Below are 23,170 nucleotides of genomic sequence, written 5' to 3' on the forward strand. Positions count from 1 at the left end.
ATTCTAGGTGATGGGTCAGGGGTCAGGGGGGTTGCTTTAATGCATAACACTGCTCCAGGTGTCCAGAGATAAATATTGTCCTGTATCTTATGTTAAGTGGAACTGAACCTTAGAGAAAATAGCTTTCCCCGTGAGAAGTAGAAGGAATGGGCAAGGAAAAACACTGTGATTTCAGAAAACACTGCTACCTGTTGACAACTCACTCTGTTACTGAAAGAAAGAAAGAAAGAAAGTAAGTAAGTTCTGATGAGTTGGTCTCATTTGCACAATCACACCACAAAGAATCCTTCCCACTCATAATGGCATGGATCCCACATCCCAAACAAGCAGGCTTGGTCTAGATTAATATATCAATTGAGCAATTCAGAGCTGGGTATCTCAGTCTTGTCTTGTGGCTCACAGTCAAAATCTCCATTGCCTCAAACTGGTAGGAAGTTGCCCAACCAGCACAGAAACTTTCACCTAGGTATAATATGGTGCTGGTGGCTGGAGACTCACAGCTTGGGGTATAGAGGCACCTCCATGCCAGCCTGATAAGAGAATTGGGAAGTGTGCTGTCTTCCTGGCTCATGTATCTGGGATGTCACTTTCTCTTTATTCATGGCCAAGATGAGGAGAGCATCTCTGAATATGGAGCTTTGGGCAAAAAGCTGAAGAGGTTTGATGCATGGGTTGTATTCCCATCAATTCTGCCAGTGAAGGATAGAGGATTACACAGGGACAGTAAGATACTAAAAAGTCAATGAGGATGGTGTAGATGGGAGAGGTTTAGCTTCTGGGACCATAGTCTTCATTTCTTAGACCATGGACTACTGGCTACAGATGGCTGCACCATATGAAGACTAGGAAGAATGTCTTTGGTAGTAGCATGGCAAGTCTGACCAAGAGGCCTTTTAAACTAAATCTTGAGTGGGTTGGAGATGGTAATTCAAACATCAACCCAAAGGCAAGCTCTAATCATAAAGATATGAATTCTAGAGGAGAAGCTGAGGGATATAATGGGATCTTCAGCAAAACTGATGTAAATTAATAGGTGAGAACAAACAAAGCTTCAAATATCAGTACACAATCGCACAATTTGGGAAATAAGCAAGATAAACTTGAAGTCCTAATGGAGGAAGGTAAATATGAATTTATAGGCATAACAGTGGGATGACCCCCATGATTGGAATATTACAATTGAAGGATATAACCTATTCAAAAATAACAGATGTGGTAGAAAAGGAGGGGGAGTAACATTACATGGCAAAGACAAATTCAGTTGTACAGAAATCTACGGGAGTGATCAGAGTGGGCCAGCTGAGAACATTTAGGTAAAAATAGAGAAATAAATGAAATCATTGTGGCAGAAGTTTACTACAGGCCAACCAACCAAGAAGAAGTGGTGGATGATCCTTTTCAGAAATGAATCTCAGAAATCTCAAAGATGCAAAAACTGGTAGTTACAAGGAACTTCAAATATCCTGATATGTGCTGAGAGACTAGTTGTGATAAACTTAAGTTCCATAACAAATTTCTGATGTGCCCTGCAGATAATTTCTTATTTCAAAAAGTAGAGGAAGGAACAAGGGGATCAGCAATTCTGGACTTGATTCTAGCCAATAGCAATAGTAATAGCAAGTACACTTCTATACCACTTGTCAGTGTACTAAGTACTCCCTAAGCAATCTGCAATGTGTAAGCTAATTGCCCCAGACAAGCTAGGTACTCATATTAGCGACCTACAGAAGGATGTAAGACTGGGTCAACCTTGGAGCCCCGGGATTGAACTCACAATCTTGTGGCTGTAGTACAGGCATTTAATCACTACGCCACCAGGGGTCCAATAGGGAGGAGTTGATTACTGGAATCAAGGTAGTTGATACTTTAGGAGGAAGTGACCATGTAATGCTATAATTCATAACTGTGGGACAGGGCAAAGAAAAATATAATCAAACATGGACCTTGGAGTTCAGGAAAGCTGATTTGTACAAGTTCAGGGAATTACTCTGTGGAATCCCATGGCTAGACATGCTAAAGCAAAAAGACAGTCTGTAAGAGTGGAAGTTCTTGAAGAAGGAGTTGCAAAAAGTACGATCACAAACAATCCATGGAAGGAAAAAAATGAGAAACATCTAAAAAAGCCAATGTGGCTGCCCAGCAAACTCAAGAAGGAAGTGAAAAGGAAAATGAATATGTATATACAGTGAGAGGAAGGGTGCCAAGGAAGACTAAAGATGTGTAGCCCAAACTTGCAGAAACAGTATAAGGAAAGCTAACGCTCAGAATGAGCTGACTGGTTAGGGAAAAATGAACAACACAAATGCATTTTTCAGGTACATTTCAGGCAAGTGACCAAGGAGGCAGTAGGGCTGCTGTTCAAAAAGGATGGCAAAATGATAACAGTTCACAATAAAAAGACAGAATGACTCAGTACCTATTTTGCTTCAATTTCCCCCCAAAAGATAACTGTGTTCTTTCATGCAGTAGCACAGACCTTGGCGAGCTGGATTGCAAATCAAGATTGATAAAGAGTTAGTCAGAAATTACCTAGTGAACCTAAATGAGTTCAGATCTGCCAGGCCAGATGAAATGCATTCCATAGAAATGAAGGAACTTGCTGATGTACCCTCTGAACTGCTTGCCATTATTTTTTGGAAATCTTGGAGGACAGGTGATGTGCTAAAGGACTAGAGAAGGGCAAATGTCTCTCTCCTCATAAAGACAAAAAAGAGGATCCTGGAATCTACAGACCAGTCAGCATGACCTCAGTACCAGGAAAAATATTTGAACAGATTATACAGGTCTGTAAGTATTTTGGTGACAATGTAGTGATCAACAAGAGCCAGCATGGGTTTGTCAAGAACAAATCCTACCAAATTAATCTTATAACTTTTTTTCAGTAAGGTCACTACTTTAGTAAGTGGTAGGAATACTATGGATGTCATTTTTCTGGGTTTCAACAAAGCATTTGATAAGATCCCCAATAAAGTTTTGATTAGCAAATGGATTAAATGTGCACTAGATAGAAACACTGTCAGATGGATCCATAATCAGTTGGAAAACTATGTGCAAAGAGTCATCTTGAATAGCTGCACTTCAAACTAGAAGGAGGTCTTGAGTAGGGTGCCCCATAGTTCTGTCCTAGGGCCATTGCTCTTCAACATTTTTACTAATGATTTGGATGATGGACTGGAGAGAAATCTTATCAGGTTTGCAGACAGTACAAAAATGAGAAAGGTGGCAAACCCATGTGAAGACAGGAACATAATTCAAATAGAAAATTAGGCAGAAATTAATAAAATGAAATTTGATGAAGACAAATGGAAAATTCTCCATTTAGGCCAGACACACACACACAAAAATACCAAACACAGAAGTATAGAATGAGGAATACCTGGCTCAGTAACACTACATGTGAAAAGGATCTTGGGGTTATTGTTAATTGTAAGTCGAACATGGGTTCAACTTATGCAGCATGAGACTGCAGCAAAAATAAATAAATAAATAAATAAATAAATAAATAAATAAAGGCAAATGCTATTTTAGCCTGCATTAATAGAAGCATAGTTTTCAAGTTGAGGGAAGTAATATCCCTATATTCTGCACTGGTGAGGCTTCTTCTGGAGTAACACATCCAGTTCTCAAAGATATAGAGTGCATAGAATCAGTATGCAGAGAGATCTTGTAGCACCTGAGAGTCTAACTGAAACAAGTTGGTAGCATGAGCTTTTGTAGACTTCAGTGCCACCTTATTTCCATACCCAATAGCTATGTTTTTGTCCACAACGACCATCAGTAAAGCCGACTTGCTGCTTCATTTCCATATTCAAAGGATTTTGATTTTGAATTGACATTCTCACATGCCTATGGCATATATATGTCTGTCCCTGACTTCCACTCCACCAAAAGCATCTGAGGAATTGGACTGAAGTCTATGAAAACTCATGCTACCAAGTTCTTTCAATTAGTCTCAAAGGTGCTATAAGATCTCTCTACAAACTGAATTAGTTCTGGGCACCTCATTTTTAGAAGGATGTAGACAAATTGGAACAAGTTCAAAGATGGGCAACAAGGATGATAACATGTATGGAGAACAAAACATATGAGGCAAGGGGGAAGGAGCTTCACTTGTTCAGCTTGGTGAAGAGAAGACTGAGGGGTGACATGATTGCACTCTTCAAATACATCAAGTGCTGTCATAGAGAAAAAGGGATAGGTCTGTTCTGTGCTGCCCCAGAGAGTAAAGACAAGTCTAATGGTTTAAAGTTACAAGAGAGTAGATTTTATAGTTTTCTGTGGGTTGTCTGGGTTGTTCTGTGTCATCAGAATCTTCTCCACTCTCTGGGCTGAAGATGCCAGCCACATATGCAGGTGAAACATCAGTAATAAATTCTTCCAGAACGCAGCCACATGGCCCAGAAAACCCACAGAAAACTATGGATGCTGGCCATGAAAGCCTTCGACTTCACAAAGTAGATTTTGTTTGAACATTAGAAGGAACCTCTTGACAGTGAGAGAGTGGTTCGGCCATGGAAACAATTGCCAAGAAAGATGGTCGAGTCTCCTTCTCTGGATGTCTTCAAAAAGAGTCTGGACAACTACCTCCTGGGGATGATTTAGCTGGAGATCCTGCACTGAGAAGTGTGTAGACTTGATGCCCAATGAGGCCCCTTCCAACTGAATGGTTCTATAACTCTATGAATCAGCACAACCAGGGAGGCCCTAGCCCTAGCATGTTCCCACCACATTGTTGTTTTGTCAAACACCTAACCTCTCCAGACTCTTCAGATTGCCTTAATCTGGTGGGGGTGAGGAGGAGTGAATTGCTCTTTTGGAAGGCCCTGGGAGCAGTAGTCTTTTGTAAGATAAAAATTATGCACTTTTCAAAGCCAAAAGTGAGCATCTATCCACTTCCAGTTTCTTGTCTTTGTTTTTTGGGGGGAGAGCAGGGAGACTTTGGGGGAGCTCATGTAGCCCTTGGGGGTCCTATGGCAGAAAACATGGTCTCTGGACCCATCACAGTTGCCCACCGCTGCCCTTGCTTCTGTACATCCCTAAAGTGCAGGACTGGTAGACAGGTCATGGCACCATTCTACATCTCCCTCAGTCATGGTACTGGCCTGGTGCTTCCCAACTTAAGATGAAGCAAAACCCTCCACCTTGGCTCTTTGACAGACAGAGACTAGATGATCCAACACTTGTGCTGTCTACCTGCCTGGTGTTCATGAAAGATAAGTCAGAGGAGGACCCTATCTGGCTAGAAATCGGCATGCAGGTTAAAGAAGGAAGGACGAAAAAGGAAAAAGAAATCTACTAGCATAGTTTTCCCTGCAAGTAAGATAGAGCAAGATCCAAGGAGAAAAGAGACCAGCTCAACAGTGTTGCTTACCTCACAGCCTTCAAGCCACAGCATCAAATCCACTTCCCATTCTGCCCTTTTGAGAACAGTTGGTCTTCTATCCTGTGCCCCATCTATGACTAGCCATTACTGTACTTAGAGAAGTGTATATTTGTGTACTTCCACCCCAACTATCGCTACTAAGAACCCAGATCCTGTGATCAGTCGGACAAGTGACAAATGAAAGTCACAAATATCAATGGATTTACTAGTGAGTAAGCCTCACTGAATACAAGGAAATTTGATTGTTCAAAATAGACATGATTAAAATAGCATGACTTCATGTATTATTTTCATAGTTTATGCTGATTTATTTGTTTTTTGTGATTCAGGTGTTTAAAGGTGTGGGGGAGAGGATAAAAACAGAACAGGTGGTAACAGGAGGGAAAGATATGTAGACTTTCAAGCTTTTCTCTCTAACAGGGTGGTGAACATTTTTCAACCCAGGGGCTGGATTCCAATTTGGGAAGGGTCTTGCGGGGGGAATGTCTGTATTCCAACATTGGGCAGGGCTAAGGGCATGGGGGCAAGGGCAGGGGAAGGAAAGCTAAAACAACATGAGTGGGACCAGATTTAATGCTTACCATTTTTCCACTCAGCATTCAAAGCATCGTTCCATTCTTCACTTCCCTATTTAAGAGGGGACCCCCCCCCCAGCTTAACTCTACGTAGAGAATTCTCAGTATACATTTCTTTAAATATTCTTTGATTACTGGTCAGAGATAACAGAAAAAGAGGCTTGCAGAAGGATCAAAAACCCCATGGGCTGGAGATTGCTCATTCCTGCTATAACCTATGAGAGCTAGACAAAGGGAATGCATATTAAGTTTAGTGTGAGCATAACACCAGTTCCTTGCAAACTTATTTTTCAAACACAGGGCCCGAACAGACAGGCAAAAATAAAGCTGCTTTGAGTCGCTTTGGGGCTATGCTGTTTAAATGACACGCGCATCTTAGGACCGGAGCATGGCTTTGGCGCAGCTTCCAGCCTCTTAGGATGCATGCATCAACATATGAAGATCAACATATGAAGCCCTCTCTCCCAACAAATAGAGAGGCACTGACCAATTTTCTCTCTGATCCCCTCATTACCTGCAAGAAGGAGAGGTCATGGTTTTGTTCAATTAGCACAATCTCGAGGTTGCCCATCACGATCTCACAGTTGTTGTACATTTTGTAAAGCGTCTGATACTGTTGCTGGGCGTCCCCTGTCACACTGAACCCATTTAGAGTGCCTGCACAGACTGCAACAAGAGAAAGAGTGAAAAGGTAAGTAAATCATTGGCACAATAGGAATGATAAAGTCAGACTGGGGGTTTTCTACATCAGTGGGATGATTAATCCACGACAGTTTTACTCCAGTCTTCGAAAGTGCTGTTCGAAGTACTGAACCTGTTTGATAGAGTTCAACACTTTGCCCAGGTCTTTTAATGTTCACAGAGAAATAGAAGTGCATTTACTGGATGTAGAAACCACCCATTAGACATGAAGTCCAACCCCCACCATCCACATATCAATGTTTCATTAAACATCATAGTTGTGACCCCACAGGTAAGGTTCCTATAGAAAACATCACCCCAAACACTCCAACCAAATGTGTTAAAACTATTATTTCCTGTGCAGCACATGTCTACACTATCAACCTGTATCAGTTTTGTGCCAGTTAAAAGTGATTGCTCCCTACCACGCAAATCATGGGGATGGTAGTTGGATTAGATGCTGAGAAACTTCCCTTTCAACATCACAGAATCGCCATTCTCATATTTCCCTGAAGAGAGGGAATGACTATCTAAGTCTGTCGTATGGCTACATCTTATGCCTTTAGCCTTTGCAAACCTGTTGCCCTCTAGGAAGCATTCAACTACATACAATTTGCTTAATTCCAAGTTGGTTGAGGGATTATAGAAGTTTTTAGTGCAAAATTTCTGGGGATCATTGAGTTGGCTAGTGGTGCTCTAAGACTCACTTGGGATGCCTCCAGAAGCTGGAAGGCATCTTATGAAGGATAGAGACACAAGCAATACTGCCCTAAAGCTAATTTCTGTTGGTCCTATTGACTAACAGGATCACAAGATGAAGCAAAGGAATAGTGATGGTAATGCCAAACAAGCATGCTTGATGGTTATCTCTTACAAAATCTCTTTCTACTTCCTGTCTGGCACTATAACCATTGATGATAAGTAGCCATCTGTAAGAAAACATGTCCTTCCTCATAAGTAGGCTGGGATTTTTTTTAAAACAAAAACAACTTTCCAACTCTCCCCCTGACTTACCCCATTGCCACATGCAAATAATTTTTGAAGCCAAGGCTCAAAATTTGAATGGGATGCTCATGCGCAAGAAAAGACATATCCCATGCTCCTCAGGCACACAGAAAATTTGCACACAATATTTTGGGGCCAGAGCTATATAACTGGAAAGGAATGCTAGGATGGCCCTCTCTTTACCTTTCTCCTACAACTCAGTGAAAATTGTTCTTTTCCAACAGGCTTGTAGGAACTGACTGCAAGGGTTTATCAGTATACAAAGACTAATGCATAGTCTAAAATTAATTGAAAGAAATTGCAGCATAAGCTTTTGTAGACTTGGTCTACTGCCTCAGATGCATGGAGATGCAAGGATATATAAGTGTTCTCTTTATGTACTATGATATTTTGATTTTTGTACATGGATTTGCTTAAAAGGTTTTAATTTTCTGGAAATTTAATTACATTGTAACAATAACTTTTAAATGTTTTTACTGACACCTTTGCACATCATTTTATCTGAATTTGTTCTAAATTTTGATATCCAACTGCTGAATCCCAGTTTTGGGGGGAAAACGTGGCATATGAATGACTGAATTAATCAACAGGAGGTGGAGGAGTGGTGCTAAACATCAAGCATTATTAAGTGTAAAACTTCATTTAACTACTGAACATTTAATAAAAAGTGTTAATAGGTGTCAAACATCAAGATAGGTGAGACGTGGTTACCAATGAGTATTGAATGTAAACTTAAGTTTAAGTTTTATGGCAAGAGTTCAAAATTCCAAATGCTGAAGAATAAAGTCTCTTTGCGTGTATATGTATCCATTGTATATGCATATGTATATGTATGTGTCCATGATATATCGATAACAACATTCTGAAAAACATTTTGTGTATGTGTGTGCATAGGTTCTGTTCAAAGACGTGTGGGTACTACTGCCAACATTTTTGTTGTTGTGTGCCTTCAAATCATTTCTGACTTACAGTGACCCTAAGGCAACCCTATCACAGGGTTTTATTGCCAGGATTTATTCAGAGAGGGTTTGCCTTTGTCTCTCCCTGAAGCAGAGAGTGTTACTTGTCCAAGGTCAGCCAGTGGCTTTCCATGGTTGAGGGGGGATTCAAACCCTGGTCTCCAGACTCATAGTCCAACATTCAAACCCTGTCCAGTTTTACTTTTCTGAAAAGAGAGGAAGTGGGTAAGAAAAATGCCAGTTGTCATGGTGCCCTGTATCCTGGCTGCTTGCCACTGACTAATCTCACTGAGATCTAGATGGCATTCTGCCAGGTAAATGATGGACAACTGTGAGCTCACGCACACCCTTAGAAGGTAAATAAGCAATCCACTTCTCCTCCACAGCTAAAGTGGCAGATAATAACTTCATTGTAAGAGGAAGGGCACAACAGGGATGAAATCTCAGGAAAACAGGTTGCTTGACAGGTCATTGATGGTTTTGCAAGATCTAGATCAGCCTCCCTGTAGATCTACATTTCGTTTTGTACTGTATCTCCTCGAGGAGGAGTAAACTTTAGTAGGTGCATTTACACAACTCAATCACAGCTGGATAAAATAACTGTCACTCAGATTTCCCATGTTAACTTCTTAGCTTCTGTACTGTCCACACACTTGCAAGAGGAGTAGAGATGAGCCTCATGCAGCCCTCCAAGAGGCTGCTGAACTGCAGCTCCCATCAGCTCAAGGCAGCATAGCCAATGGCAATAAATGCCGGGAGATGCAGTCCAAATACTCCTGGAGAGATAGAGGATTTCCACCCCAGATTAGAGCATCTGAGAACTGATCATAAGTAATGTATGCATGTTATGTGTCTTCAGGTTGTTTCTGACATATGGTAACACCAACATGAACTTGTAATGGGGATTTCTTGGCAAGATTTGTTCACAGGAGTTTTGCCATTGCCTCTCCCTGAGGCTGAGAGAATGTGACATGCCATGGTCACCCAGTGAGTTTCATGGCAGAGTGGGAATTGAACCCAGAGTCATAGTCCAATGCTCAAACCACTACAATACACAAGTACTGTAATATGAAATAGATATAGAAAGGGGAGTAAGACAGAGCCTGCAGACATTATTTTTTTAGACTGTAGGTCTTGGAAATCCCCAGAAAGCATTATTCAGTCCAAATGAAATTAGTTTTCTAAGCTCTTCTGCCTAATGGGATGTTGTGAAAAGCAGAAAAGGAAAACTGATACAAACAGCTAATACATGACCAGAAGAGATCAGTACTATCATTTCCGCTGATTTCATGCTAACCGAGCCATTGCTGAATCTTGATCACCCTCAGTTGGTCCATAGTAGTGAAAGGATGTACAGCCAGCATGGTGTAGTGCAGTGATGGTGAACCTTTTAGAGACCCAGTGCTCGAACTGCAACCCAAAACCCACTTATTTATTGCAAAGTGCCATGTCCCTCTGGCTTTCTAGTAACAAACTCTGGCAAACTCTGTGCTGGGGCGACGGCATGTGTGCCCACAGAGAGGGTTCTGAGTGCCACTTCTGGCACGTGTGCCGTAGTGGTTTGAGCACTGGACTACAATTCTGGAGACCAGGGTTTGATTCCTTGCTTAGCCATGGAAACCCACTGGGTGACCTTGGGCGAGTAATGCACTCTCAGCCCCAGAAAATCTGTGATAGGTTTGCCTTAGGGTCACCACAAGTCGGACATGCATGTGTAAAGGCACACAGCAACAATAAATGAAAGCTAGAAAGACAGAACAGTGTAATAGTTTGAATGTCAGACTAGACTCCCAAAGACCAGGGTTCAAATCCCCACTCAGCCATGGAGCTACTGTGTGGTTGTGGACAAGTCATGCTCTCTTCAGCCTCAGAGGAAGGTAGTGGCAAGCCAAGAAAACCCATGATGGGGTCACCTTAGGTTCACCATATGTCAGGCTCTACTTGAAGTTAGATACAAAACAAGTAAAAAGGAGTGGGGGGGGGGGGGTAATGATGACAATGACAAGGAGTAACAACTGTCTCTACTGCTGCAAACAGGCAAATGCAGGAGCAGGTCTGGATTCTTTTGCCCTGTTCTAATTGTGGAAGCATTACAGCTGACAGTCAAGGCAGTCCAGGCTAAGCAATTGCCTAGTCGTCCAGTACCACAGCTGTTTTTGTTGTGTGCCTTCAAATTATTTCTGACTTAATGGCAACCCTGAGGCAAACCTATCATGGAGGGGGGTGCATTTGCAAGATTTGTTCAGAGGAGGTTTGTCATTGCCTTCTTCTAAGGCTGAGATGTGCCCAAGATCATCCAGTGGGTTTCTATGGTCCAGTGCAGATTGGTACCCTGGTCTACCAGAGTCTTGGGATGCATCTACATTGCAGAAATAATGCAGTTTGACACCACTAACTGCCATGGCTCAAGGTATGGAATGCTGGGATTTGTAGTTTTGTGAGATATTTAGCCTTCTCACAACAAACTACAAATACCAGGATTCTATGGGACAGAGCCATGACAGTTAAAGTGGTGCCAAACTACTGTACATTATTTTTGCAGTGTAGATGCAGCCTCAGCTCAAGCCATTATATCACACTGGCTCTCAGCAGCATAGTCCAGAAGAGCAAGGCAGAAACAGTAAGTAAATAAGTAAACAGAATGCATGTGAAGAGAAAAACAGCTTCTCTTGCAGGATTCCAGAGATGACTTCCTTGACATATAAAAAAAGTTTAAGGCATTTTTAAACAAACTGTCACTGATACTCCATTTTCTTATTTTCATGGTTTGTGTGTGGAAGCTTCTCTGTTACATACAAAAGCCTGACATTTGGAATAAAGTGAGAGCAGTTTTAAAAAACAAAACATAATCAGGGTGTAAATAGAGTTGCACATACAATTTAGAAACATTACTATCCAAGCATTAATCCATGAAACTTCCAATCTTAAATCTTTGTTCTTGGTTCATTGATGACACTGCATGTTAATTCATGATATTGCATCTGTCAATTTTATCACCATGTGGTGTATGAAAACTGGGAAGTTTATCACACTGGGGAAAATGCTAGGAGCATAGCAGGATGCTCCTGTCAATATTGTGCAATTTGGCAAAGATTATCACATGACGTCGCACAACATCGCAAACATCCCATGATTATCCCATGAATAAAAAGGACTTATAGTGCCACTTTTTAGTCACAGGATTTTCCTGGGTGGGCACTTGGATACACAACTACTACTTCATAATGCCTTGGAGGAGTTCTTTTGACACTGAGTTGTCAGTTTTTTTAAAAATCTATGGGACAAGGGAAGAATTCTGGGCCTGCATTTGTTCTGTGCCTCATTCATGTATGAAATGAGGAGGAGCCGGGGAGGATGCACAAGGTTATCAATCAATCAATCCTGCTGGAGAAGTGGGATATAAATAAAATTTTGTTGGTGGTGGTAGTGGTGGTGCTAAGGGATAGTGATTTGTCCAAGGCCACCTTGGGAGTTCTTTTTAACCAACTGAGATCTGCCCCAAGGTTTCCCATTATAAACCCAATCCCTTCCTCAACCTGGAACCTACTATATGCATTGTACTTACAACTCTGATTATGTCCCACCATGGTGATAAGTGTGGTAAAAAGACATCTGGAAGGTACAGGGCTGGGGAAGTCCATTCTGCCTGAACCACACAGACCCTGTGGCATGGTTTCCATGCCGAGCCTGAACAATGCATTTTGCAAAAACAAAAAAAGACATAGACACACATGTGCACTTGCAAGAAAACCTACTGACATGGAATCCAGTGGGGGGGGGTGGGATGTTGGGTTTCGCACTGTTGAACTATTTTCTGCAGTACTGGAGGCCCCAGTTTGGGTGTGTACCTTTGTATCTACAAAGTTCATCAGAGTTAAACACGAACCTTCCAAACCCACAAGCCTCCTGCGATTGCCTCAGAACTGACACACCATCAAACTGGCTGGGCAGCTTCTTTTGCCAAGTGTGGCACAAACAAATAAATCAAACAACCAACAGTTTCGGCAAATCAACAGCCCAAAGCGACTGTTATGGGGGGAAGGGAGAAGTGGTGCTGGCCAGGGGTTGTTGTACCCGGAACACAACAGGACTTTGGCACCTTATGAATATATATATAGCCACACAGCACACCCTACTCAGGGAGGGATGGGGGAAGAGTATGAGGGCACAGAAATGCATGTGCGGCCAACTTGGCTAGAAATGTGGGCTCAGGATTCCAAAGTGTAAAGGTTTGTGTTGGCTTCTGTGATGCCTTTTGAGAGGGGTGAGGAGAAAATGATCCCACTGGAACAATTTAACTTGAAAGGTGGCTTACAAATCAATTGAGTAATTAATAAATCTATTCAACAATTAAACATGCATTAAATAAGTCATCCCAGAAGGTCCTGTACATTTCAAAATTGTTTCAGCCCACTAGTTGGTCCAAGGCTGCCACACTGCAGAAATAATCCAGTTTGACACCACTTGAACTGCATGGCTCAATGCTATGGAATTCTGGGAAATGTAGAGCTGTGCTTCCACAACCAACTACAATTCCTAGAACAGCATATAACTGAGCCATGGCAGTTCAAGTGGTGTCAAACTGGATTACCTCTGCATTGCAGAGGCAGCCACAGAGAAACTGGCCTTTGGGATGTGGGGAAGGAAGCCTCAGATAGCTCTGGAAGTGAAGGAAAAGAGACACAGGGGTTTCATTGTGGTTGGATGGAGCTGCTGTGCTCTCCAAGCCCCTTTGTGTGAAGGGCCTCAGGGCAATGTCCTGGCTGGACAACAATGGGTGGATTATTGATGGGGAAGAGGCAGAGGGGATTGTGGCAGGCCATGCTGACTACTTTGCTGACTACTCCACAGCAGAAAAGTCTTGAAAGGGTTTTGCCACAAGTCTTCTTGAAGGACAGGGAACTGCTGGGGAATGAATCAAGAGTTGGAAGAGATTCAAGGTCCATCCAGTCCAACCTCTGCCATGCAGGAACTCACAATCAAAGCACCTCCAACAGATGGCCATCCAGCCTCTGCTTAAAAACCTCCAACAAAAGAGACTCCACCACTCTCCAAGTGTGTTCCACTGCCCAAAAGCTCTTACTGTCAGGAGGCTCCTCATAATGTTGAGGTGGAATCTCTTTTCCGGTAGTTTGCATCCATTGTTCAGTGTCCTTTTCTCTGGAGCAGCAGAAAATAAGCTTGCTCCATCTTCAGTATGAACCCCTTCAAATACATATATGGGGCTGTCACATCATCTCAAATGATTGTTACTGTTGTTGTTGTTGTGTGCCTTCAAGTCATTTCTTGGCAAGATTTGTTCAGTGGGAGTTTGCTCTTGCCTTCGTCTGAGGTTAAGAGAGCATGACCTGGCCAGTGGGTTTCCATGGCTGGAGGGGGATTTGAACCCCCCCCCCCCAGTCATAGTCCAACGCTCAAACCTTCACACCATAATCATGAAGCCCTCCAGCTTTTGAGACTACAAGTCCATCAGTCTGAGCCTAGCCCAAGAGCAGATGCTGGGAACTGCACTCCAACAACTTTGAGAGTTGGGGCATGATCCTTGAGAGTCCAGATTCATGTATTATCCTAAACCAGGATTGATGTATCCATTCAGGTCAGTCTATAGGCCTTCATGCACCCACTCTGGCCAGTAGCCACTGTCCTGAAAGAGTGAAAAGGAGGGAGAGGAGGAGAGGGTGGGTGGCAATGACAGCTCCCCACTCGCCTGATTTTCCCAGTCCAGACCAACGGCTCCAGCCTGGGAGGCAAACTGCAGCCAAGCACTACAAGCCCCTTCCTGAAGAGATAAGAGGGCAAGAGGGAGGAGGGGAACATGAAAGTCCTGGAGGAAGTGTTTACCACTGTCCAAGTCTCAATCTCATTGCCCCCCCTCACTTCCCTTTTTCAACCCCTTAGGTAGGGAGCTACAAGGGGCCCATTCTGTACCCCTTTACCTGAAAGGGAAGGAAAAACTCTGGAGCTAAATGGAATGTATTTCTCAGATGTCGTGGATTGGATTGTCACATAATAAGGATCATCATGGATTACAGCCTTGAAGACTTGGGTGGTAGCTTCTGGGGGTCCTGCTTAGCTTGGGTACAGGGGTGGGTGGAGAAAGGGGCAGCCAGTGGATTGGAAGCTGGAGAAGGCGAGGAGCCAGCAGTGCTGGGTTTTGTCCCCCTGTCACAGTGACAAGTCCTTTGCAGGGCTGCTATTCAAGACCCAGACGTGAGTCAGAGCCCAGCAGCTGAAGGGAGAAAGAGCCGTTTTGTCTCTGCTGGGGCTGAGATAAGAGGAACCGTGGCCACCGGCACCTCCCTACACGCATGAATACAGTCTCTCTAGCCTCCCACCCAGCCCAGGGCACTCGAGGTTTACTTTTTACAAGGGGGGAAATTGCTTCCACAGCTTCTTGCAGCACACAATACCAATAGTGCCAATCAGACTTATTTGGGACTACAGAATCACCCTGACATACTGGCCTTGAAATGTTCTGAGAGTTGTGGTACCAAAAACAAATACATTTCTTCAGCTCTGGAGCAACTGCACTTGTAGGGGAGCATATCAAGGTGGGTAGTTCACACACCTGAGAATGCCCCACAACTATTTTATCCGCACTGGAGAAGCTAGGTAAGAAACCCGTCATAAATGGGAGGGATTCATGTCCCCCACACTGCCAATGCCCACTGTGAATGAGGCTGGGGCAGAGAATCAGTGTTTCCCTCTCTTCAGTCTGCACAGAAAAGCCTTGCTCCATTTAGCACAACCAAAAGGGTCTCATACACAGAAATAATACAGCCTAGATCAGACTTCCCTAGCAAAGAAGGGTCTTACAGAAATAAAATAGTCTAGCACACTCTAGTGCAAAGATGTGGCAGCTTGTTATTTTCTGACTCCAGATTGCAAATTATAATGGTAAGTCTACCTTTGATCCAGTCATTTAAAGCTGAGATAATTTCTTATTTTTGTGGAAATGAGAGTATGAGTCACCCAGGTGAAAAAGAGAGGGAATTAGCCATATTTTGAAATCAGTTTTTGCCTGTCTGAATTGAATCATACCAGCGTAAGAGTTGAAGGCTGAGATACAGGAAGGCTTAAGGGCTGGGAGGAGGCAAACAAGTCAACACAAAAACTCCAGCCTACAAACAAACATCCAATTCAATTCAGCAGTTGGGTCATCTAGAACGTACATAACGAATATCTTAAAAATGGGACTAATGGAAAGACACACAGCTGCAATAATCAACAGACTTCTTGGCACTCTTGCTGTAATGCTGAGGCAATGTTATCTGTTCCTCAGTATGGCACTTTCTTGATGTGTGTACTACACTAGTGTGGCTACATCAGGAATCCTTTTTTGCTAGGGAAGTCTGATCTAACTGTCCTTCCAGCATCAAGACTTAGTTTACATTTACATATTCAAAATAAACTTTCCTCCCCCTGCTGTAAAATAATAAAAAAGAAGTCAAAAACAAACAAATCATATACACACACCCCAAAGATGCTCTGGCAGATTCTATAAATTGCCATCTGTAATGAGCATTGACTTTCTGCTGTTCAAGTTAGCTCTGTTCCTCCTGCCCCACCATCTTCAGTTGATAAAAGCAATGCATGCCATCATAGATATTGTATATGCACAAACACATCATTTATTTCTGACCAGCTGTCCACTCACACTTTCAGGGTGACACACAGTGGCTGAATCATTGCAGTTGAGAGATCTGGACTCTACCAGAAGACTGGGAAACTGAAAATCTGAGAGGGAGGACTCTAGCCTTGGGTGTAAAAAGACATCAACAACAAAAAAAGTAGCCAAGAGCTACTAGATTACCATCCCAAGTCTCCTGCCTCTTTACTGCTGAAAATGTTGGGACCTCATGCATTGCTATTTTTACACTTGTACTTCCTTTCTTCCATGAAGCTCACGATAGAAATGGCTGAATTTTGTCTTCACAACTCCTCTAAGAAATACATCGGACGAAGAGATATGACTTTGGCCATGTTACCCAGTGTCCATTATAGTTCCGCAGTGATTTGAACCTGAATTTCCTCAGCCAAAGAACACCACACTGTCTGCTACATCACACTGCCCGGTGTTTGAAAGCTATGGGAGACATATATCTGAATGTCAAGATTGTTACATCCTTAGACAGAGATAGGAAGCATGGAACTGAGTTGCTTTTGTGAAAAATACAACGCTCTTATTCCACGGTTTCTGGGTTTTAGCTCTCCTCTCTCAGTGGAGGCTGCTGTGTGTGCTACTCGGGGAGCATTTAGGAGTAGTGGTGCCCTAGGATACAAGCTGTACATAGTAAATAATTACCCACCCACTGTGTTCCTTTACAGATTAACGCACAAATAAACATGCCCTTGACCCTGGCTGACCTGAAACACAACATTGATATTTACACAACCCCATAATTCCTTCATGTTAATGTCTCTCCATTCCAACTGCTTATAACTAGTTATCCTAGCAAATCCCAGCTAACTCTTCAAATGTGTGTTAATGACCAGCACAGTGCAATGATTAAGGCAAAAAATTTCTACAAGCCATCCAGAAAATCCTGTAGTGGCTTTATGCAGTTAAAGGTGGCCTTAGGCAAACCACATTGTCCATTTATTTCTTGGCATTCCTTCTCAACCTTTAGAAAAGGGGGGGAAATCATGCAGGGCACCAGAGGTTGTTAGACAGTAACTCCCAGCAACTTTACCTAGCATAGCCAATGGGGATGAATGCTGAGATTTACAGTCCATCAACATTTGGAGCACATTCCCATCCTTGCCGTAGGATATAATAGGAGAATAACAATATTTTGGAGGTTGTTTTGAAGGTTAGTGTCATACTGTATACAAAACTCTTAATGCTTAAATTATGTGCTATATGAATAATTATGTTACTATTATTAGCTACTTTATGGGCACTTGGAACTCTGCCTTATGAATAATTTTTAGTACTAATGGATATTATTTAACTATCAATGTGCACCATGGTGATGCATACATTTTAAAATTCAACAGAATGGAAAAAAACAGGGAAAGAGAGTGATCAAGATGCAGCATTCAAAAAGGAGAGAGAGTGAACTATCTCAGCTATTGTCAAGATACTTGAGTGTTAACAGTCAGTGTTGTTAACAATATAATTGTACCTCCTGCATGTCAATTCCCCATCTCCAAGCATATGCAGCACTGTTAATGTACACCTGACCCTATGAAGACTATATACTCCCATCCACATGTAATGGACTTTAGTCCACAAAATGGCATGTTATAATAATTCTCTTAGTACTAAAGGTGCCAGAGACCTCTGTTGTTTTGCTACAACAGACTAAAAGGGTTTTCTTAGGCAAGGACTGATTTTGTAAATCAATATTCAGGATGAGCGATAGAGAAACTCAGGGATTTATTACACCAAAAGCTTACGGAAAAGCATTGTCCATAAGAGGGCCCCAGTACTCAGCAGGCTGATCATGAGCCAGATCTGTCCTGCAGAAACTTCCCTTTCACAGCCACCTGCTCACTGTTGGGAGAGCCAGCAGATTCATTGGGCTTGGGTGCAAAATATTTATGGACTTTACATGGCCAAATTAATTTTCTCCTCCTGTATGATTTTTAACATCTTTGTCTGATGAAGAAACTAACAGGGTTCAATAGCTCATGTAAAGCATTTTGTGTTTTTTGGTTGGAGTAATAAAGGTATTGTCACAATATCTCTGAATTTTGATCAAATACAAGATTTCTGCATATTGTTTTTGTGGGGGGTTTTTTAGCTATGAGGCTGTGTTCTAAAGGGCTGCATAGCCCAAAAAACCCACAATAAACTATGGATGCTGACCCTGAAAGCCTTTGACTTCACATTTCTCCACATTGTTTTTTTGTAATGGCTTTATTCAATTAAAAGGGAAATCTTTTACATCAGTCTGCCCTAGGCTGGCACCCTACATGTGTACTAATGTGGATGATGGGGGCTACAGTCAAACATATCTGCAGGATGCCAGGAAAAGGCTGCTTCATCTGTTTATTCTGATATCTAACTGAATTCAGTGGGAAGCCAAATGGTGTAGTGGTTTGAGCATTGGACTCAACTCTAGAAAAAAGGGTTCAAATCCCCACTCAGCCATGGAAACCCACTGAGTGACATTGGGCAAGTCACTCTCTCAGCCTCAGAGGAAGGTAAGGGCAACCCCCCTCTAAACAAATTTTTCCAAGAAAACCCCATGAAAATGCTTAGGGTCACAAAAAGTTGGAAATTTCTTAAAGGCACGAAACAGCAACAACAACAAGTTAGTACTTGGATGAAAGACTGCAAACAAATCCCATGTGCTATAGGTTATATTTTAGAGGAAGGAGTTGGCAAAAGGCGTTCCTTGCCTAAGAAAACCCTATGAAAAATTAATGGAGTGGCCATAAAATGACAGGGGACTTGAAGGCTGAAACACATGCAAAGGTACACACTTTGTATAGAATTGCAGCCTAAATTGCAATCTTTATTTCTAATATGCCTTACTGGCCACCTAACACATATTCTGCTCAAAGTTTGGAAAGGCTATTTGAACCACAGGTCACAGAATCCTCCAGGTACTGAGAATTATAGTACAAAAAAGTATTCTTCTGGGATTTAAAATTTAAAAGGTAACTTTTCAAAACTGGTAAATGTGTGCATTTCCACTGCAGCAGTGACAAAGGATGAACCATATAGGAGCAGGAATGGGGCTCAGTGCTTGGCACATGTAGGGTTGCCATATCCCGCCTGTGGGCAGGACTTTCCCAGTTTTGGGCGGGTCTGCACGGTCCCACTCCAGTTTGCCCCCACCCCCGGGATTTCCCCCGCCCCCAGGCTGAGGGGAGGATTCCCTCCCCACTCGTGCTCCGCCGCCGCTGCCGCAGCGAGGCCAGGGCCCAGGCCGGGAGGGAAAGCCTCCCCTCAGTGAGGCTCCTATTCAAATGTAGGCCACAAAAAAGTGTCCTACATTTGAAAATTTTGTCCTACATTTGTCCCGGTTTGGAGGTCCTGACGTATGGCAACTCTAGGCACACGCCATTAAAAGCCAGGGAGCAAATGATGGGAAACATTCTTTATATGAAACCCTGGACAGCTGGAGCCAATTAGAGTAGTAGCACATTCTAGATTAGATGGACAAATAATCTAATCTAATGTGAGGTAGATCTCATCTAAGAAAACATACCAGCTTCAACTGTAATTCTGTTGGGCACAGGGAACCCAGCATTCCACAGATATATTTTCAAGACACTCCTAAAAGATCAAATGCATACGCAAGGATAGAATTCACTGGGACATTTCTGTAGTGTTTGTTTCTTTTCCCATCTGGCAGTCCTGGATGATTCAAATACCTTGGATATGAGGGGCATCAGTTCCTTAAGGAAGAAATAAAATAAGGTGTTCTGTCTGCCATTATGTACCTGGGGCCAAAACAACTGCAGAAATAACCCAATTTGAGACCAGTTTAACTGCTCTAGCTCAATGCTAGGGAATTCTGGGAACTGCAGTTTTGTAAAACATGTAGCCTTCTCTGTCAGAGCTCTGGTACCACAATAAACTACAATTCCCAGGATTCCCTAGCACTCAGCCAGGATAGTTAAAATCCTCTCAAACTGGATTATTTCTGCAATGTGTTTTGGATCTTTCTTTCCAACAGAATATCTGTGTGGGCCTAAGCACCCTAAAGGCACCAGATTGCACCTGATCTTGGCACCTAAGCAGGGTCAGCTCTGGTTAGTACTTAGTACCAGATGGGAGACTGCCAGCGAATACTACATTTCAGAGGAAGGGACTGGCAAAACTACCTGAGTATTCCTTGCTCAAGAAAACACTAGGAAATTAATGAGGTTGCCATAAGTCAACAGGCAACTTGAAGGCACAGCCCCCCCCTCTCTCTCTCACACACACACACACACATATACAGCAGCTGTCCATTTGAAAGTTAAAAATACATTTGCTGTCTCAAAAGGTGTAATTTGATAACCCTGAGATTTACAGCCTCATATGTGCCTATAAACACTGTGTATTGCTGTCATGATGTATGGACAATCTTCTGTCTGTTATAGTTTTGTTAGAAATTCAAATACAATTCTTTGGAACGTGAAAATACTATTGCATACCTGTTGTGTATTTTGCCTGTGTATGTATAAGGGCTGGGTGTGTTGTTTCTTTATTGTGTCACTGCTCAACAGAGGCTGGGTTCCAAAGACCAACTTCAGGGCACACCCAAAGTTTGGGGCATTATGTGCTCATTGGCAGTTCTAACTTCTCTGTTTTTATCAGTACACTGCCCAGATTAGCCACATGACTAACTGAATTTGAAACTCCTCAGTTTCAAAAGATGCTTGTTATATGGAAAGCTACCACTTGAAAAACACAAGTCCCAAGGACCTTTGGAATCTCAGGAGATACTTGAGATGAATTTCTTTCTATGGACCTTATCACACGCGGCTTTTAAACCATCATAAAAGTTTGATAATAGCACCTTTAGCAATACCTATTTCATGACACCGTCACCTTCCCTTCACCACCTTGCCTTCCAAGCACGGTTACCCCGCACCTTGCCAATGATGGGACAAACCCATCAATAAGCTCCCAATCACACTGGATAGGAGGTAGGCCAGGGAGGCAGGGTTGAAGGTAGAAGAGAACACACAGGACCAGAAACAGCACAAATAAAGAGACATGTGGTAGGGAATGCTCCCAATCCAGTATATATACACTTCCTTTCATTAACACAATCACTGTGACAATGAGGGTCATGTGATTAAGTGCTATAAACGGGCATCAGAATATGCTGTTTTGTCATACACAGTTATCATACACATTCATTTGCAGCCTTACACGGAGTTAAAATGGAATAAAGGCCCTGTCCAGACGGGCCTGATAGCACATACTCAGTACGTGCTAGGGTTGCCCGGGAGCATCCTTTTTAGACACTCCCTAACCCTAGTATGTACTGAATACGTAAAAATGGCGGTGCCCTGTCTACATTCTTTCACCTAACTAGGGGGTCTGCCCTATACAGCTCATTGACTCTGGTATGTATACACAGTCCTATGCTGGTGAGACCCTGGAAGTATGAAAGTCAGGGATAGGCAATCCTGGTTACATACACACACTTTTTGACCGATTGCAGACTGACAATTATGGTAGCAATGAACTGTGGTTGCAAAGAACCAACTGAAACTGATGGGTTGAAAAGGCAGTTGGTAACATTTTGCCACTTACACTTCACGTAACTCAGTACAGTTACAGCTGGCTGTTGCACATTATTCTGGAGGTAAGCTAAGCAAGTAACAATGCTATTTACAATCATTTACACTAACATCTCATCTTTACTCTAATGAGCTCTCCTCCTGCCCATTTTATCTTCATAACAACTGTTGTGCTTAAAATGTAACTTGTTGCGGTTATAGTTCTGTGCATCCCATTCCAAATAGTTACTGATATAATTACAGTTTTAAAAAACAGTGTTTCCCCACTTCTCAAAGACAACTGAAACACATACTGTTAGCACAACAATATCTGACAGCACAAACTGCAAGTTTGTGATACAAAATGCAGCTTCTTTCTGTCCACCCTGTCATCCCTTCGGCATCCATAACAGATCATGCGGCACAAGCATGAGCCACCATTTGATCCCTGGGATGTTGCCTCTCTACCACTTAGTGAGGTACACCCCCATAATCATAAAAGTAGCTAAAAGGGTACAGTTGGGAAAGGTGTGGATTTTTTAACTGTAATATAACCTGGTTGCAACTTAGTTAGTGCAAATAGGAATTATTTGTAAATAACTAATCAGCTCTAAAAAGCTCCCTCCAAGCTGTACCTGAGAGTCAGAGTTACTACAACTGTCCTAAGTTTACCCTGTGAATTTCATAGCTCAATGAGGTCTAGAACTTGGGCCTCCAAAGTCCTTGTCTAACATTCAAACCACTACACCACTGCACTGTATTCTGGTACAGTATAGTAAACAATAGATGGAAAGTGTCCCGATTTTATCATCTTTAGACAGAAATATAAAATGCACATTGTATTAATTTTGTACTGTTTGCCTTGTTTTATCTGTGTGATGTCTCCATGAATCATTCAATTATACTGTAGATCTCTTTCAGTCATTTTGAGCCAACTTGGATCAAAATCAAACCACTAAAGAAGTTACAGCACATTCATTGGCAGAGTACAAAATCAGGTTAGGAACCAGGGCCCTGTCCGTCCTGCAAGAAAAATGTAAGAATTTCTGCAGAATACTTCTATGGTCCAAGGTATGAGTTTTCAACTACAGAAACATAGAACTACAGAATCATAGAGCCAGAAGGGACCTCATTGGCCATGAAGTCCAACCCCCTGCTCAGTGCAGGAGTTTCATCTAAGCATCTCCAGCAGGTTGATGTCCAGCCTCTTTTTGAAGATGTCCAAAGAGATTCCACCAACTCTTTAGGCAACTGGTTACATTTCCCAGTCTCTCTTACTGTCAAATAGTTCTTTCAAACATTGAATCAAAATCTACTCTCCTGTAGCTTTAAATCATTAGACCTAGTCTTACCATTTGGGCAGCAGAGAACAGGCCTGCTGCCTTCCCTCT

The 23,170-nt window shown here is 42.4% G+C and overlaps 1 protein-coding gene across 1 annotated transcript in view; it reads right to left on the reverse strand.

Moving 5' to 3' along the window:
- ERBB3 (erb-b2 receptor tyrosine kinase 3) overlaps window positions 1-23,170 on the reverse strand; it is a 115,095-nt gene that overhangs the window by 59,238 nt on the left and 32,687 nt on the right. The window contains exon 2 of the mRNA XM_089527149.1: window positions 6,473-6,624. Within this exon, the coding sequence (XP_089383275.1) occupies window positions 6,473-6,624 (152 nt within the window). The remainder of the gene's footprint in view (window positions 1-6,472; window positions 6,625-23,170) is intronic.

The sequence above is a fragment of the Sceloporus occidentalis genome, unplaced genomic scaffold (genome assembly GCF_023333645.1).
Source record: "Sceloporus occidentalis isolate IW3139 unplaced genomic scaffold, rSceOcc1.0.p SCAF_1, whole genome shotgun sequence".
In the NCBI taxonomy this organism is placed as follows: domain Eukaryota; kingdom Metazoa; phylum Chordata; class Lepidosauria; order Squamata; family Phrynosomatidae; genus Sceloporus; species Sceloporus occidentalis.